Below are 19,873 nucleotides of genomic sequence, written 5' to 3'. Positions count from 1 at the left end.
CCAGATTTTCATCCTAAACTCATACTCCTTGAATTTTCTCTATAGTCGATTCACTGTTTTATTCCTGTCACTAATATCCCATCCAGCTGCCTTCATTCTCTAACCTGATTTTGGCTTCTACACCAACAGAGACCAGGGAGTTTGCCGATTCCTCAGACACAGATCGCTGAAGAGCTGGAATTAGCTGTTTGCTGTTATCCGCTTCTGCTTCAGCATCCTCTTCTGCAGACTGTTCTTTGATTTCCGCTTAACAGTAAACAAGAGAAAACAAAGAGTCATTTTTGTATTTATATTAATCACTGGTGAATTTATCTATAAAGCATAGGTCATAATGTAAAAAGAAACAAATAACAATACTTCACTGATACAGGAAAGTTTATGCACATAATTAGTGGTACTGTGCATCTTTATTCTCTACTGCAAAATGATTACCAAAATAATGTGAAGCATGGTACACTTTTACTTGCACCCAAATTATAGCTGATTCAGAGAAGTTTCATCCTAGCAATAAATGTTAAGAATCCTGGCCAGGCATCCCTGCACCAATTTGAGAGGCCAAAGCAGGCAAATCCCTTGAGTTCAGGAGTTTGAGACTGGCCTGGGCAAGATGGTGAAATCTCATCTCAACAAAAAATATAAAAATTAGCTAGGCAAGGTGGTGAGTGCTTATAGTGTCAGCTACTCAGGAGGCTGAGATAGAAGGATATGCCTTGAACCTGGGAGGCGGAGGCTGCAGAGAGCCAGGATCATGCCACTGCACTCAGACCTGGGTGACAAAGCCAGACCCCATCTCAAAAACAGAATCTTATTTTTGGCCAGGTGTGATGGCTCACACATGTAATCCCAGCACCTTGGGAGGCTGAGGCAGGCGTATTGCTTGAGCCCAGTAGTTCAAGACAGCCTGGGAAACATGGTGACATCCCATCTCTACAAAAAATTAGCCAAGTATAGTGGCACATGCCTGTAGTCCTAGCTACTCAGGTGGCTGAGGTGGGAGAATCAATCAAGCTCCGACAGTTGACGCTACAGTGAGCTGTGATGATACCACTAGACTCCAGCTTAGGCAACACATCCAGATCCTACCTCAAAAACAAAAATAAAAAATCTTTTTTTTTTTTTTTTTTTTTTGATGGAGTCTCGCTCTGTCAGTCAGGCTGGAATGCAATGGTGCGATCTCAACTCACTGCCACCTCTGCCTCCCGCGATCAAGTGATTCTTCCGCCTCAGCCTCCCGAGTAGCTGGGATTACAGGCGCCCACCACCACGCCTGGCTAATTTTTGTATTTTTAGTAGAGACTGGGTTTCACCACACTGGCCAGGCTGGTCTTAAACTCCCGACCTCAGATGATCCACCCACCTCAGCCTCCCAAAGTGCTGGAATTATAGGCATGAGCTACTGTGCCCGGCCAAAAAAGAATCTTATTTTCAGGATTATAGCAATTGGTCTACAGAACAAATGTATTTCAAAGTGAGTCATTAAAAATCGTTTCACACTTTATATTATCATTAAAAGACTCATTATGTATTCTAATTATTAGTCATTCTAAAAGCTTAATATTTGAAAAGGACAAACCTTCACCTTACTGCCTGTTTCCATTCTCCTTGAGTCCAACCCCAAACACCTTAAATGTTCTTTCTCAGGAGGCAACCTAATAGCTGAGAGGATTTCCATACACCACTACCCCTAGCATCATTCTTCTCATTTAATAAAAATTATATGCCCACTCTGTCTGTCATACTCTATTACTAGAATGAAGGGACATTACACCTCCCCACCAGTGCTCATGATGCAGTTCCATGTTCTTGGCTGGCTCCTTCTTTTCTAACTTGAAATTTATTTAGACCTTTCTGCATCACTAACCCCAAACAAAAAAATCTTAAAGTCCTTTCAAGCTCCTTTTCCGTCTTTCCTTTTACCACCAAATTCATGAGATGGCACAATAAATTGACTGAACTCTACTACCTTCCCCTTCAACTATACCTTTCTAATTGTATCCAGCCTATTATAACAATTATTCTCAGCCGGGTGTGGTGGCTCACACCTGTAATCCTAGCACTTTGGGAGGCCAAGGTGGGCAGATCACCTGAGGTCCGGAGTTTGAGACCAGACTGACCAACATGGTGAAACTCTGTCTCTACTAAAAATATAAAATTAGCAGAGCATGGTGGCACATGCCTGTAATCCCAGATGCTCAGGAGGCTGAGGCAGGACAATCGCTTGAATCTGGGAGGTGGAGGTTGTGGTGAGCCGAGATCATGCCATTGCACTCCAGCCTGGGCAACAGGAACTAAACTCCATCTCAAAACACACACACACAGTTATTCTCATCAACATCACCAATGGATCAACGGCAAAAGCATTAACAATCCAGTCACCACTCACAAGCTTTCTTCAAACATCCTAAAAATTCATTTCACATCAAGACCACTTCCTCCTTAGTGAAATGTTCTTCTATCTTTTATAAGTAGGGAGATATAATAGTCTAATATCTGTCTCTTCAGCTGATTTCCTTTAGGCCTCTAAATATAGGTACAGCCTACATCCTTTTTACACTTCTGGGTTGATTGGTTGTTTCTGTTTTTGAGAAAAGGACTCACTCTGTCGCCCACACTGCAGTGAGGTAGTATGATCATTCACATTCTTGGGCTCAAGCAATCCTCCCGCCTCAGCCTCCCAAGCAGCTGGGACTACAGGCACATGTTACCACATTCTTTTTCATCTTTTTGTAGAAATGGGGGTCTCACTATGCTGCCCAGGCAAGTCTCAAACTCCTGGCCTCAAGTCATCCTCCTGCCTTGGCCTCCCAAAGTGCCAGGAATACAGGCATGAGCCACTGCGCCCAGCCTATAAGCTCCTCTTTGAAGAACTTATTTATTATTCACATTTCAACAGTTCCCTCTGGACTTAATGATTTGTAAATCAACATCTCTAGCACCAACTTGTCTCCTGAGTTCCACACCATATTTCAACTATACACTAGACATATTTAGCATCTTGAACACTAAATTTCACACAAAACTTGATCTCTTATCACTCAGATTAGCACTTCAATCTGACTTTCCTTTTTTTTTTTTTTTTTTTTTTTTGAGACGGAGTCTCGCTCTGTCACCCAGGCTGGAGTGCAGTGGCCAGATCTCAGCTCATGGCAAGCTCCGCCTCCCGGGTTTACACCATTCTCCTGCCTCAGCCTCCCGAGTAGCTGGGACTACAGGCGCCCGCCACCTCGCCCAGCTAGTTTTTTTGTATTATTTTAGTAGAGACAGGGTTTCACCGTGTTAGCCAGGATGGTCTCGATCTTCTGACCTCATGATCTGCCCGTCTCGGCCTCCCAAAGTGCTGGGATTACAGGCTTGAGCCACCACGCCTGGCCTGACTTTCCTTTTTTTAAAAAAAAAAAAAACTATCTTCTATAATCAAAACGAATTTTAGAAAAATATTGTGAAAAATGAACAATTTGTGTAACTATGCTTGCGTAGTTAGAAAAAACTACAAATAACTAAATCTCATCAAATCATAAAAGTAATGATAACATGAAGCATCAAACAGATGGTTTTGGTTTTCATACTTAACATGTTTCCTTTCTTTTTTAAAAAATTGAAATAGGAAAGCTGACCTTAAATTATTTATGCAGTCTACCAATAAAGGTGTCCTGTCTATCCCTAGAGACAAAATTGATAACATATCTAGAATCAAATCTACAAATACGTAAGTCTGTATTCAAAAGGAATCATAAAATGAAAATTTACATTTCTATGTGACAAATGACCTCATGAACAAAATGAATGTGTCGCAGATGAGAGAAAATAAATACAATTTGAATCCCTCCCCCCAAAAAAGGTATTCAGATCAAGAATAGCTAAAGAACTCCAAAGATGAACAAGGCACATAAACCTGCAGAAAGCACACAAAGGACAAAAACCATACTCTTCATCTTCTATACTTTTCAAGTTTTAGTAGGGCACATAACTGTTCAGCTAGAGACTTTATTTCCCAACCCTCTTTGCAGCAAACCATGGCAAGTTCTTACCAAAAGAATATGACCAGAAGCAACTGTGCAACTTCATCATCTAAAAGGAAGTGACCTGCTCTTAACTAAATTATAGTCCCCTTTCCTACGTACTGGAATGGACATGACAGCAACCCAGCCGCAATGCTGCCAATGAGGGGCAATGCTCCAGGTGATGGCAGAGAGACAAGATAGAAGAAACTTGGGTCAACAAACAATAATCTGGAGCAAAAGACGACTCATCAACCTAAGCTCTCCATCCTCAGAAATACTACATGAGAGAAAGATCAATTTGTTTTATTTAAGCCACTGCTACATTTTGGGATCTCTGTTACAGCAGCTTAACCCATGCCCTAATTAACACAGAAAACTAGTATTAAGAGTGAAGAACTGCCATAACAAAAACTTCAAGTGGCTTGGTGATCAGGCCATGAGACACTGATAATGGAGTTTGAAAATCAACTGACCCTTTTTTGTATTAAAAGATTTAATACAGCTACAACCTATTTGGAATGCAGACTGTACCTACAGAGCCTGTAGCTCTAGGGAAAGCATCTGGAATGAGCCAAAGGGTATTCTGTGTTGCCTCTCTCTAGTATTTTTACAGCTAAAGATAGAAAAGAATACAATTCTGCTACAGAGACACTCTCTGCCTGCCTATTATATTCAAAGTACTATAAAATTATCATATATATAAATACCTTTATGAAAGCATTTCATTTCTACTCAGAGAGGCCCAGACACATTTTGGGATAGACCCATTTTATACCATTCTTACTACTGGGTAATAAGAAAGGGGAAGAGAAAAATAAGTGACAAACGTAAAGGAGGAGTAAGAATAGTGCCTTCAGAAACTCACAACGAGTCAAATGGACCGGGGTCAGAAATCATTACATTACCCTGGAAACATTTTTCTTCCTGGAGCCAGATCCATTTATCCCCACTCCCAAACTGTGCTCCCTCCAATAAAGTATGACTTGTCTGTTTCCTTTTAGTATGTTGCTCTCTACCATATATGACCTCTAGTCAAAAATGTCCTTCTCCTAGCACAGTATATAACAGTCTCAGCTTTTTCCTTATTTTTGTTCCCACAAAAGAAAATACACAGCACTTTTATTATTTTTAGGGGAGTTTTATTGCTTACAGCTAAGGGAAAACAAGTAGGACAGTGTCTATCTCTCCCTCAAATTAGAGCCAGAAGGAAATAGAAAAGTTAAACGTTAATGTTACTGGTTAGTCAGCAGGTTTGCAGGTATACAACCTTTTGAAATTATGTTTCCTGCATTTCAAAGAGGAAAAAAACAGATTCAGACTATAGAGTTTTTTTGTTTTTGTTTTTGTTTTTGTTTTTAAGAAATAGGATCAGCACCAGATCCGATCCCACAAAGCAGGTAAGAAGACAGGCTTTCAGAGTTCATCCTGCTCTCTTTTCTCCTCTAGCTATTATCATTACTGGCTCTGCCCGCGATTCTAACCTGGATCTTCTACAGAAACAGCAGGGAGTGGTAAGTTTTGGTTTTACTTTTGGTTTAGATTTTGTTGTTTTGGTCTTGTGTTCTTTAACAAATAAGGAGGACTCTATGACTGCTTCTTAGGTAGCAGTAATTCCTGCCACGAAATAGAAACAAACAACAAAAAAGGTATCACTAAATATGTGATACTTCAGGTAATAACAGAAGCTATCTTTAACTGTCACTCTTCATTTGGTAGAATATGTTAGATCTTAGTATCTGTCAAAGTCAAGGCAGGACAATTGAGTGTTTATGTCTCTCTCTCTTCTACTAATCCTAGTCTTCAAACAATTGTCAGAGTTTGGCAGCAGAATGTGAAACACACTGCTCTGGATAAAAATGATGTCAACCAGGGATCCAACCAGAGATGTCATCCGGAGATGCTCCGGATGAAATGACTATAAACCCAGTGATATCTGAGGAAATACTCCTGATGCCAGTACTTAATCATCTCTAGTTTATTATTTTAAATGTACTCTTGAATACTATCCTATGTTTTGCCTAAAGAAAGAAGTTTGCCAATAAAGTAGTCCAGGTTTGGCTACTCGAACACTTCGCAGTTTTTGCCTTCCATAAGGTTCAATTAGCTCAAACTGCCTGCAAGCCAAACTGTGGAAACTGGAGCAGACATTTAAAAATTTACACTGCATTTTTAAAACTTCAGGGTGGTATTTTTCTTGAATATAAAATCCCCATATATCTTTCCCCTTACTTTGAACCTGACCTAAATACAGGCAATGGCACTTGGTCACAAAATGTGCCAAAGTCATTTTGGTGGACCACTGCAACCCTGGGACAAGGACAGGTGAGGCAATTTCATCTGTAGCCACTATCTATGGATAATCTCCATCCACTAGGTGGCACATGTACAGTGGTAGCATACTAAAGAACCTAATCATTGACCTGGCGTGGTGGCTCAAACCTGTAATCCCAGCACTTTGGGAGGCAGGAGGATCACTTAAGCCCAGAAGTTCAAGATCAGCCTGGGCAACATGGCAAAAGCAAAAAAAATTCAGCCGGCCTTGGTGGCACACACCAGTAGACCCAGCTATTCAGGAGATTGAGGTGGAAGAATCACTTAAGCCTGGGAGGCAGAGGTTGCAGCTGAACCAAGATCATACCACTGTACTCCACCCTGGGCGACAGAGCAAGACCCTGTCTCAACAACAATAAAAAAGAGAACCTAATCACATGTAAGTAAATTCCTAAGAGATTGTGCACTTCATTAAATAGCATCATCTATGTGCCACGCATATCTCTGGGGATGCAAAGATAAATTAGATCTAACTCTTTCCCTTAAATAATTTCATAACATACCCTCTTTTAAACCTTTACTTTTCCACCTCCAATGACTCTAATTTATCCTACACAAATTGGTTCTAAGACATGAGAAAGTTTAACAGCAAAAGTTGTCTGCTGTGTTAGTTAAAATCAAAGGCCTGGAATTCAATGGTTCCGAGTTTGCATTCTAGCTCTGCCATCTGCTAGCAATGTGACCTCTGGCAAGTTATTTAACTTCATCTCAATTTTACTTTGCTCGTCATTTAAAAGACAGACAATACCACCTAGTATAAAACTGTCTTTATGATTTAAAAAAAAAAAAAAGGATGCATGAAAAGCACTTAGCTCAACATCTTAAGTGTAGTGATGTAGCTGTTACTCTGATGACCTCTATCTACATTCACACACTACAGTCTATGGATTTACTTGTCCACCTCACCTACTCAATTTTTTTTTCTTTTTTTTTTTTTTTTAATTAAAGACGGAGTCTGGCTCTGTCACCCAGGCTGGAGTGCAGTGCTGCGATCTCGGCTCACTGCAAGCTCCGCCGCCCGGGTTCATGCCCTTCTCCTGCCTCCCTAGTAGCTGGGACTACAGGCACCCGCTACCACACCCGGCTACTTTTTGTATTTTTTAGTAGAGACAGGGTTTCACCGTGTTAGCCAGGATGGTCACGATCTCCTGCCTCGTGATCCACCAGCCTCGGCCTCCCAAAGTGCTGGGATTACAGGCATGAGCCACTGCGCCTGGCCTCACCTACTCAATTTCTAACTCTTGATGTCATATCACGAATTGTTAAATTGCATTATGAGAAGTAACAGGAATAAAGAGAACATTTATTTAGCCCCTCCTGGCTCTATGCTCCAGACTTAATATATCATTAATTTAGAATGGTTATTTACCAAACAAAATTTTGAGTAACAACTACATACTATAATTTCTATTCAAATGGCAGTCATTACAAAGATAGTCAAGATCCCTACGTTTAATGGATCTATGTGAAAGACTGAAAATAAAAATAGCATACAATAGGCCAGGCGCAGTAGCTCACGCCTGTAATCCCAGCACTTTGGGAGGCCGAGGTGGGTGGATCACGAGGTCAGGAGATAGAGACCATCCTGGCTAACATGGCGAAACCTCGTCTCTACTAAAAATACAAAAAATTAGCCAGGTGTGGTGGTGGACCCTGTGGTCCCAACTACTCAGGAGGCTGAGGTAGGAGAACGGCGTGAACCTGGGAGGCGGAGCTTGCAGCGAGCCAAGAGCGCGCCACTGCACTCCAGCCTGGGGGACAGAGCAAGACTCCGTCTACAAAAAAAAAAAAAAAAAAAAAAGGACACAGTAATAGTCATGATGCTGGTAAGCACATGGTATGATGGGAGTTAAGGGAAAGAGGTGGGTAATACAGCTCAGAAGGACTTCAGAAAGGTGTTAGAAGCCCAGCTAAAACTAAAAGGATAAATCAAAGTGTGCCTAATAGTTCTCTCTCAAGTCTTCTCTTTTAAAAAAAGAGTAACATCTAACATATTTTCTTCATTTAAAAGATAAGGAAACTAAAATCTGAAAGTTAATTACAAGCTCAAGATCACAAAGCTAATAGGAAACAAAGCTGGGATCCAAAATCAGGTTGTGCAACTCTAAAGCCTGATGTGCTCTTTTCACTACTTCCCCCACCTGGCATAGCATCAAAGTGTAGCTTGTAAGTTTTATAAATACATCAATATTAAAGAGAAATGTTAACAGTCTTACTAGGACCATGTTACTGAGTGACCATTTACTGAATATAAAGACTATGAGATGATAACTAAAAATATAGTTTTTCTCTTTTTTAAGCACTGCTGAATATAATTATGAAGTGGAGAGAATATTTATCTCACAGTCAAGTTCACAGAAATAAAGCATTTTGATTTTTAACAATTACAAAAGTATTTCCCTCAAAGGTTAAATACTTCTTTGAAAGGACTGTATGTAGCCTACAAATATACTGAACAAACTTACCAACATTGATAGCATAACAGACTATGTCAAAAATATTTTAGGTCAATTATGGACTCCCTTATCAATACATTAGTATATTCTTTCAAAGTACCCTACTTTTTCAATGGATTTTTAAAGTTTGCTTATTCAAGGGTTCCGGGATTTTAGAGGGAGAAGTTACTTCTTTATTTTTATTAACCTCTCATTTTTACTCACTTCCAAAATTTAGAATTCTAAGAAAACATTAAGAATGTAAGCAGCAAGCACAGTGGTATTAGTGGATACCTAAGTCTTTGTCACCAACAGAAATCATGGATATTTTCTTATCACATGCAGTTGCGGCAGATATCCCAAAATATCTTTCACCATCATCAATACTTCAAAATTACAATAGTTACAAAATTCACTGCTAGATTTTATAATTTAAGTGTGGATTAAAAAGATGTTACAAAATTACAAGTTTGGCTTATTTTTATTTCAATGCAATTGTTTATCTTTGTAATCCTATTTTGGTATATTTTTATTTTACTCATTTAAAAACACTATTTGAAAAAGAGTCCATGGACTACATCATACTACCAAAGGGGACTATGGCATCAAAAAAGTTAAGAACCCCTGTTCTACATGTGCCATTCACAGGAGACCACACCCCCAGTTTGACTATATGCTCTATGAAAACAGGCGCTGTATCTGTTTTTATAAACCAGAGCTATCACAAAACCTGAATGATGTTCGATAATTGCTTAATGTTAATTATATAATATAAAGCAAGCAGATAAATCGTATATACAGACACAAAGATTTACAAAAGCACAGAGAAAAATAATATATTTTAAAAGAACTCATATTTACTAACTATGCAAGTAAATACTGACATTCATTATCAACCAGTTATCCAAAAAATATGCCTTCCTCCCTCTATGCTTTAATCAACTTTCTTTTTTTTTTTTTTTTTTTTTTCTGTTGAGATGGAGTCTTGCTCTGTCGCCCAGGCTAGAGTGCAGTGGCACGATCTCAGCTCACTGCAAGCTCCGCCTCCCGTGTTCACGCCATTCTCCTGCCTCAGCCTCCTGAGAAGCTGGGACCACAGGCACCCACCACCACGCCTGGCTAATTTTTTGTATTTTTAGTAGAGACAGGGTTTCACCGTGTTAGCCAGGATGGTCTCTATCTCCTGACCTCGTGATCTGCCCACCTTGGCCTCCCAAAGTGCTGGGATTACAGGCGTGAGCCACCACGCCCAGTCATTTTTTGTTTGTTTGTTTTAAAAAGAGATGGGCTCATGCTCTGTCACCCAGGCTAGAGTACAGTGGCACAATCATAGCTCATCATAACCTCAAACTCCTGGGCTGAAGGTATCCTCCCATCTCAGCTTCCCCACTAGCCAGGATTACATGGCACATGCTATCATACCTGGCTTTTTTTTTTTTTTTTTTTTTTGTAGAGACAGGGACTCACTATGTTGCCCAGGCTGGTCTCAAACTCCTGGGCTCAAGTTATCTTCCCACCTCAGCCTCCCAAAGTACTAGAATTATTCCAAGCATGAGCCACCATCATCATGCCCAGCCTAATCAGCTATTAAATAGAATAACTTACTTCCCTTACCTTCAGAGAATGGCAATATTTTTCATGCTTGCTTCCTACTAAAACTACAGAAGAAAACATGGCTAAGAAATTGTGTAACCATGTCCCTTCCTTCTTTTGAAAGAAGTTTGTCTCCTGACAGTTATGTTTTCTGGATGTATCTCATTGAATCTAGTGTATCCAATGTCATCAAAATTGTGTTGTAAAGCTAAAGCATTAGCACTACATTAGAAAAAAGCAAATTATTTATTAACCTTATATTCACTAAACTAATTAAAATATTGGCACTGATTAATAATACGAATGTGGTTGCTGCTTTCACAGAACAATGTAAGCAACTAAAAGTAAATACACAAAAAAAGCACTAATTTTCTCTGGGAGTTAACAGTTTTACCGATGACTTACTCTATACTTATCCACAGTTCCATAAATTTCTAAAAATATACATTACTGTTATAATATTTAATGTGATGTTTTAATGCAAACTCAAAAAGCTTAAGAGTCCAATACTTGTCAAAAGCCAAAAAATATATGGGCATTAATTTAAACAGTAATTGTTTAAGCAGGATAGACTGCTAATAAATGAAAAAAAAATAGTAATTGTTAGAAGTCAGCTGTTCTCTAGGTGTTTTATTTAGCTGTTATCAATATTTCCTTCAGTTTTCCTACGTAACCTTTAAATGTTTTTAATGGAGTTTTTTGCAATTAATGAAAGAAACGAAAATAAAATCAACAAATTAAAACATACATCTTTATAACAGTTATTTCTACCAATACTGATCTTCTTCTGAAATTTAACTTTAGGCCTTAAAAACAAAAATCAACCAATGAAACTGTCTTGGATCCTCTAGACCAGCCCAAGTGTCACCTGAATAGCAACGAATGACTCTGGTTGATGCCAGCAGAGCATCAACCTGATGCCAAGCCTGACCTAAATTCCTAACCCACAAGATCATGAAATATGTTTGCTTTTTAAGCCATTGTGTTCTGAAATAATTTGTTACATGGCAATAAGTAGCTGACGTTTTCATTTTAAACTTCAGTTTGAAGATTATATATGGCTTATCAAAGACATATAGGTGGCTTTGCTCCACCATCTCTTCATCTAAACCGGCGAAGCAGTCAGTATTTCAAACAAGGACTACAAAAGAAAAAAGCTCAGGAGGGTTTTGCTGCAGTGCAGAAGTGACCCATATGATTTCCACCCACAATTCACTGGACACAATCATATGGGCCCCTCAAGCAGGCTTGGAGCTGTGTAATTCCACCACATATCCAGAAGGGAGAGTGCCAGAGCTATTTGACAGACATCACCAATATCTACCACCACAATACATAATTTTAAATAATCTGCTAAAGTTAGTGGAAAATATTATCCGAAGAAAAACCTGATAATTCAAAAAGACAAGAGTCAATTACAAACTTTCATACCCAAAAAAAGATAAGAAAGGATAGGTAAAGTTAAATTGTTAGGCCAATTAATGTAACAAGAATCCAGGCTTTTTCTTTGTGCCAAATGTCACCATAACCTGTTCAATGAGTAGCTATACTCAAAATGTACAAACAGTAATTTGGGGTGTCGACTTTTTAAAATAATATCACTAAAGTTTCTATTCTTGTAAATAAAGGCATATATGGGGTTTATACAAAGTTGAATATTTAAAACATATGCAAATAACCAAAAGGTACTGAATTAAAGTAACATATGCAAGGCTTTGGAACTCCAATTCCACCTGTCTCATCAAGTGTATGGACAAAGCAAAAGACCCCTATCTTGTCTTTGTCAATTAAACACTAACATCTGAAAGCCACCACTAAATAAGAACCAACAGTTATTACATAAACAACAGCGAAAAAGTAACAAATAACTAGACCAGAAGATAATCGAAGATTGTGACACATAAATAAGGCAGTATGATAGACATCATTAGTGGAAATCCCTCAAAGGTTACTCACAAATAGTAATGTTGATATTAAATCAAATAGTTTTATTACTTTAATAAGATTATTATTTATGAGACATATTTATACTAATGGATAGATATTAACTATTGTTAACTATTATTTTATTTTTAACAATATTGTTAGTTATTGTTATTGTTATTGTTAACTATTAATTATAATCCATTCCACTAGTTATAACTGACTTACCAAATTAGAAAAGGGCTATAATTATAGTTAATACATTTAAAAAGCTAAACTGAAAAATCAACAACTCTTGCTAGATGCATAAGGTCAATAAGGTCACAGGGCAAACAGGTACCCTCAGAATTGGAAGACAGACAAGAATCACAACTTACCTGACCAGAAACCCATGGGTAAAAACCTCCATGGGTACAAAAACCTGAACCATAATTGACAAAACGCTGGAGGTTCAGTGTGGAGAAGTCTGGAAGATAAAAACTACAGAGGGACCCCGTCATTGTGGGGCCCAACAGTTTTGTGTTTTACCTCTAGGAGTTCTACCAGTTTCTCACAGTGAATTTCACAGAAAAATCCCTTCTTGCTTTCAACAGCAGGGGGGGGAAAGGAACCATTTCTAAATACACCAGAGCATTCTCTTAACAAGGCCTGCCTTCAGGAGAAACTATTTAACTAAAGCCTAACCTACAAGAAAAGAAATAAACTCCAGACAGTTCTAGCCTAAGAGAATTATCTAACTCTAGCCCATTCTAGGCCATTCTGCCCCACCTAAGAGCAGTGAAAGCGCAGGGCAAGGAGGAAGAATAAAAAACTCAGACTTCCCCCTCCTCCTACAAGGCTCACCACATTACTAAAGGCCTATTTACAGCTGTTGTCTTTACCCAGTGCATTACATCTGGCTATTGAGAAAAAAAATTACAAAGTATACTAAAAAGCAAAAAAACACCGTATAGAGCAACATCAGAACTAGACTTGGATGTAGGAGGGAATTTGAAATGATCAGATGAGGAATTTAAAGCTACTATGATTAATATGCTAACGGCTCTAACAGATAAAGTAGATAGCATGCAAGAAGACATAGGCAATGTAAGCAGAGAACTGGAAATTCTAGAGATTAAAATGATAGAGATTAAAAAAAACTTTAACAGAAATGATGAATGCTTTCAGTGAACCTATCAGTAGACCTCACATAGCTGAGGATAAATCTCATTGCTTCAAGATATTTCAAAAGAAACCTCCAAACATGAACAGCAAAGAGAAAAAGACTGGGAAAAAAAAAAAAAAAAAGAACAGAATGTTTAATACAGAAAACTACAAAAAGATAACATGTAATGGAAATATTAAAAAGAAAAAGGAGACGAAGAACAAGAAATGTCCTCAAATTAATCTCAGAAACCAAACGACAAAGAACATCAAAAAGGATAAAGTCCCAAAAAAACTACACTTGGTCACATCATATTCAAACCACAGAATACTGAAAAATCCTGTAAGAGCTCAGAGGGAAAAAAAATACCTAAGGTAATAATTACATCAACTCAGAAACCATGCAAGCAAGAAGAGAGGGAAGGAAATATGTAACACGTTAAGAGAAAGAAAACATCAACCTATAATTCTGTACTCTGCAAAATTATCCTTCAAAAGTGAAGGCTTTCTCAGGCAAACAAAAATTGAAGAATTTGTTGTCAGATGACCTACCTTGCAAGAAATCCTTTAGAGAGAACAAAAATGGTACAGGTCAAAAACTTAGATCTGTATCAAGAAAGGAAGAGCATCTCAGAAGCGGTAAGTGAAGATAAAATTTTAAAAAAACTTTTTTCTTATTGTTAACTGATCTAATAGGTAAGTTTGTTCAAAATAATATCTGCAACAATGTATTCAATTATGATTGCTTATGTATAAATACATATGCTTATGTATAAGTGAAATGACTGACAGCAACAATACAAGACATAGGAGGGAGGAATTAGGATTATTTTGTTCTTATAAAGTACTCACATTAGAAGTGAAAATTACAGTGGTGCCATCTTATCCATGGGGAACATATTCCAAGACCCCCAGTGGATGCGTGAAACCAAGTAATAGCAAATCCAATATATCCAGTATGTTTTTTCAATCATACTAAGATGGCTACTAAGTGAATAACGGGCAGGTAATATATATAGTATGGATGCACTGGACCAAGAGACGATTCACATCTCAGGCCGGAAGGCACAAGATTTCATTATGCTACTGAAAACAGCATACAACTTAAAATTTATGAGTTGTTCATTTCTGGAATTTCCCATTTAATATTTTCAGACCATGGTTAACTGGAGGTAACCCAAACTGTGAAAAGCAAAACCATAGTTAAAGGGGGACACTACCGCACAGTGTTATTAGAAAGCAGACTTGGACTTGTTGTAAATATATATTACAAACTCTAAGGTAACAACTCAAAAAAAAAAAAAACTGTGCTAAGAAAGGAGAGAAAACAGAATCATAGAAATTACTCAATCAAAACCACAAAAGGCAGGCTGGGTGCAGTGGCTCACACCTGTAATCCCAGCATTATGTGAGGCCGAGGTGGGCAGATCACGAGGTCAGGAGTTTGACACCATCCTGGCTAACACAGTGAAACACCGTTTCTACTAAAAACATAAAAAACTAGTTGGGCAGGGTGGCGTGCGCCTGCAGTCCCAGCTACTTGGGAGGCTGAGGCAGGAGAATGGCGCGAACCCGGAAGACGGAGCTTGCAGTGAGCTGAGATGGCGCCACTGCACTCCAGCCTGGGTTACAGAGCGAGACTCTGTCTCAAAAAATTATAATAAAACAAAGTAAAACCACAAAAGGCACAAATAGAGTGGAAGACAAAAATAGGAACAAAGAATAAGGAAAACAAATAGAAAACAGTTAACAGATATGGCAGATATCCATTCCATCAACAATCACTGAAGCTGGGCATGGTGGCTCATCCCTGTAATCCCAGCACTTTGGGAGGCCGAGGCCAGCATGTCAAGACCAGCCTGGGCAACACAGCGAGAACACATCTCTCCAAAAAATATTTTTTTTAATTAGCCAGGAGTGGTGGTGTGCACCAGTACTCTCAGCTAATTGGGAGGCTGAGCACTGGTAGTTCCAGCTACTTGGGAAGCTGAGGTGGGAGGATGGCTTGAGCCCAAGAGTTCAAGTTTACAGTGAACTATGATGGCACCACTGCACTCCAGCCTGGGTGATACAGTGAGACTCTGTCTCTAAAAATAAAAAAGAATCACTATGAATAACAACAGTCTAAATATACCAATTAAAAGACAGAAATTGTTATAACAGGTTGGTTTTTTTTCCTTTGAGAGTCCTGCTCTGTTGCCCAGGCTGGAGTGCCATGGCACGATCTCAGCTCACTACAACCTCCGCCTCCCGGATTCAAGCAATTTTTGTGCCTCAGCCTCCTGAGTAGCTGGGACAGGTACCCGCCACCATGCTCGGCTAATTTTTGTATTTTTAGTAGAGGTGGGGTTTCACCATGTTGGTCAGACTGGTCTCTAACTCCCGACCACAAATGATCCACCTGCCTCAGCCTCCTAAAATGCTGGGATTCCAGGTATTAGCCACCGTGCACGGCCTAGAATAGATTTTTAAAAAAGAAAACCCAAGTACATACTGCCTACAAAAAAAACCACTTTATAATAATATAAAGTTACATATAGATAAGAAATAAATGGGCCAGGCGTGGTGGCTCAAGCCTGTAATCCCAGCACTTCGGGAGGCCAAGACAGGCGGATCACGAGGTTAGGAGATCGAGACCATCCTGGCTAACACAATGAAACCCCGTCTCTACTAAAAAATACAAAAAACTAGCCGGGCGAGGTGGCGGCGCCTGTAGTCCCAGCTACTCGGGAGGCTGAGGCAGGAGAACCACGTAAACCCGGGAGGCAGAGCTTGCAGTGAGCTGAGATCCGGCCACTGCACTCCAGCCTGGGCGACACAGCGAGACTCCCCCCGAAAAAAAAAAGAGAAATAAATGGATGGAGAAAGATATTCCAGGCTAACAATAATCAAAAGAAAGCAGGAGTAGCTATATTAATTTCAGACAGACCAGATGTCAAAGTTGTCAGGAATAAAGAAAGGCATTTTATAATGATAAAGGGGTTAATTCCCAAGACATAACAATACTTACCATATGTGTCTAAACAGAATATCGAAATATGTGAAGCAAAAAAATGATACAATTGCCAAGGAGTAAGAGATGAATCCCCTATTATAGCTGGAAAGTTAAACACTCCTCTCAGAAACAGATCTGGCATGCAGAAAATCAGCAAAGACACAGTGGAATCTGACACCATTAATCAACTGGAAATAACTGACATCTAAAGACTACTTCATCAACAATAGCAGAACACACATGCTTCTCATCCACATGGGACATTTACAAGGTAGACCACATTCTGAGCCATAAAACATACCTTAACAGATTTTTAAAAATAGAAATCATACAATGTCTGCTCTCAGACCATATCAGAATTAAACTAGAAATCGGTAACAGAAAGATAGCTTAAAATTCCAAAATACTGAAACATTAAACAATACACTTCTAAATAACACACAGGTCAAAGAAGAAATCTCAAGAGAAATTGAAAAATACTTTAAACTAAATGAAAATAAAAAGAAAATTTGTGAGATGCAGTGAAAGCAGTGCTTAGAGGAAAATTTATGGCATTTAACACATATCCAGCTGACCCTTGAACAATGAGAGGGTTGGGGCTCCAACATCCCCCACCACAGTCAAAAATCTGTATAACTTTTGACTCCTTGAAAACTTAACTACTAATAGCCTACTGTTGACAGAAGCCTTACCAATAACATAAACAGTAGATTAACATATATTTCTGTGTTGTATTATATACTATATTCTTACAATAAAGTAAGCTAGAGAAAAGAAAATGTTATTAAGAAAATCATAGCCGGACACAGTGGCTCACACCTGTAATCCCAGCACTTTGGGAGGCCGAGGAGGGCGGATCAGGAGGTCAGGAGATGGAGACCATCCTGGCTAACATGGTGAAACCCCATCTCTACTAAAGATACAAAAAATTAGCCAGGTATGGTGGCAGGCGCCTGTAGTCTCAGCTGCTCATGAGACTGAGGCAGGATAATCGCTTGAACCCGGGAGGCAGAGGCTGCAGTGAGCCGAGATCACGCCACTGCACTCCAGCCAGGGCAACAAGGAAAAGGAAAAGGAAAAGGAAAAGGAAGGAAAGAAAAGAAAATCATAAGGGAGAGAGAATATATTTACAGGACCATACTGTATTTATTGATACTATAAGTTTATATCACCTGTTTACAAGACTGTCTAGCTGACATAGTGGGCAACCTCAGGTACAGACATCCATCTAGGGTATAAATCAAGCAATTCAACTTTTTCTTGTATGTCATGACTTTGCTTCTTGTGGGGAGCACTTTAGGCATCATTAGTGGCACTTCATATGGGTCCCGTGGTGTTATGCACAATTTATAGCATTGCACTAAACATGATGAAAGATACATGAAAAGCGCCAGAGATCACTTTTTACCAAGATACCCAATTTAGAGGAGAGATGAACTGCTCAAAGATGATTGGTATCCCATGGTGTTTTAATCAGATACTTGCAACACTTGAGTTCACTGCAATAACAACAGGAGGTGGCCACATAATTATTACAGTTGTACAGTATGTACTACAGTAAATTTTTTTCAGTTATTATTTAATACTACATCTTTACATTTGTTTACATTTCTCTCAACTGCCAATGGTACCACATACAGTCTTTAAGTGTGTGCTTAAGTTTTGAAAAATTTTAACTTTCAGTAATAGATTAGTGTATATTTTATGGTAGTAAACAATAAAACAGACAAGTATCTACATATACTTTATGCATTAATGCACATCTTTTTCTTAATTTTTTAAATATTTCTAGGCTACACAGTCCAGCTACGCATTTTTTCAAATTGTCACAAATCTCAAAAAACATTCCCAATATATTTACTGCAAAAAATCCATTTATCAGTGGATGTACACGGTTCAACCCCAAGCTATTAAAGGGTCGACTGTTTCAGAAAGGAGGGAAAATCTACACTCAGTAATATCAGAAATGAAAAATGGGACATCACTACAGATCCCATGGAATCTTAAATAATCAAGAAATACTATTAACAACTGTATGCCCACAAATTTAATAACCTAGATGAAATGGACCAATTACTTAAAAGACACAATATGCTCAAGCTTACACGAGAAGAAATAATCTGAATACGCCTATACCTATTAAACAAATGGAATCAAAAATTAATAAACTTCCAATATTAAACATACCCAGTTTGGTTCACTGCTGAATTCTCCCAAACATTTAAGGAAGAAATTATACCACTTCTCTATAATCTCCTTCAGGAGATAAAAGCATAGGGAAGGCCGGACACAGTGGCTCACGCCTGTAATCCCAGCACCTTGGGAGGCCGAGGCGGGTGGATCACCTGAGGTCAGGAGTTCGAGACCAGTCTGACTAACATGGTGAAACCCCGTCTCTACTAAAAATACAAAAAATGAGCCAGGCAAGTTGGCGGATACCTGTAATCCCAGCTACTCAGAAGGCTAAGGCAATCGCCTGAACCTGAGAGGTGGAGGCTGCAGTGAGCGAGATCGCACCATTGTACTCTAGTCTGGGCAACAAGAGCAAAACAATGTCTCCAAAAAAATAAAAGCATAGGGAATAAAGACACTTCACCAATAAGGATACACAGATGGCAGATAAGCATATGAACAGATGTCCCACATTACACGTCATCAGGGAAATGAAAATTAAAACAATGAGGCATCACTACACACCTATTAGAATGGCCAAAATCTGGAACACCAACACCACCAAATATCAGTAAGTACACAGTGCAACAGAAACTCTTATTCATTTCTAGTGAGAATGCAAAATGGCACAGCCACTTTTGGAAGACAGCTTGGTGGTTCCTTACAAAACTACAATACTCTTGCCATACAATCCAGAAATCATGCTGCTGGTATTTACCAAAATGAGTTGAAAAGTTACATCCACAACAAAAACTGCACATAGATACTGACAGCAGCTTTATTAACTGCCAAAACCAGGGTGTAAATAGAAATTCCGTCAGTAGGCGAATGGATAAATTGTGGTCCATCCAAACAATGCAATATTATTCAGCACTAAAAAGAAATGCACTATCAAGACATGAAAAGACATGGAGGACCAGGCACGGTGGCTCACGCCTGTAATCCCAGCACTTGGGGAGGCCGAGGCGAGTGGATCACCTGAGATCCGGAGTTCGAGACCAGCCTGATCAACATGGAGAAACTGTCTCTGCTAAAAACACAAAATAGCCAGGTGTGGTGCATGCCTGTAATCCCAGCTATTCAGGAGGCTGAGACAGGAGAATCACTTGAACCCGGGAGGTGGACCTTGAGGTGAGCCGAGATCGGGCCATTGCACTCCAGCCTGGGCATACACAGCAAGACTCCGTCTCAAAAAAAAAAAGAAAGACAAGACATGGAGGAAACATAAATGCATATTATTAAGTGAAAGAAGCCAGTCTGAAAAGGTTATATATCCTATA

The 19,873-nt window shown here is 39.0% G+C and overlaps 1 protein-coding gene across 17 annotated transcripts in view; it reads right to left on the bottom strand.

Annotated features, from left to right (window-relative positions):
- The window catches only part of LOC105474928 (lysine methyltransferase 2C), a 310,251-nt gene that overhangs the window by 208,975 nt on the left and 81,403 nt on the right, over positions 1 to 19,873 (bottom strand). For all 17 annotated transcript variants that reach the window (XM_071094207.1, XM_071094202.1, XM_071094205.1 and 14 more), the window contains exon 4: positions 105 to 246. In XM_071094207.1, coding sequence (XP_070950308.1) covers positions 105 to 246 — 142 coding nt within the window. The remainder of the gene's footprint in view (positions 1 to 104; positions 247 to 19,873) is intronic.

Source organism: Macaca nemestrina, chromosome 4 (assembly GCF_043159975.1).
Source record: "Macaca nemestrina isolate mMacNem1 chromosome 4, mMacNem.hap1, whole genome shotgun sequence".
Lineage (NCBI taxonomy): Eukaryota > Metazoa > Chordata > Mammalia > Primates > Cercopithecidae > Macaca > Macaca nemestrina.
The sequence above is the reverse complement of the archived record's forward strand: the minus strand, read 5'-3'. Positions and strand labels throughout refer to the sequence as shown.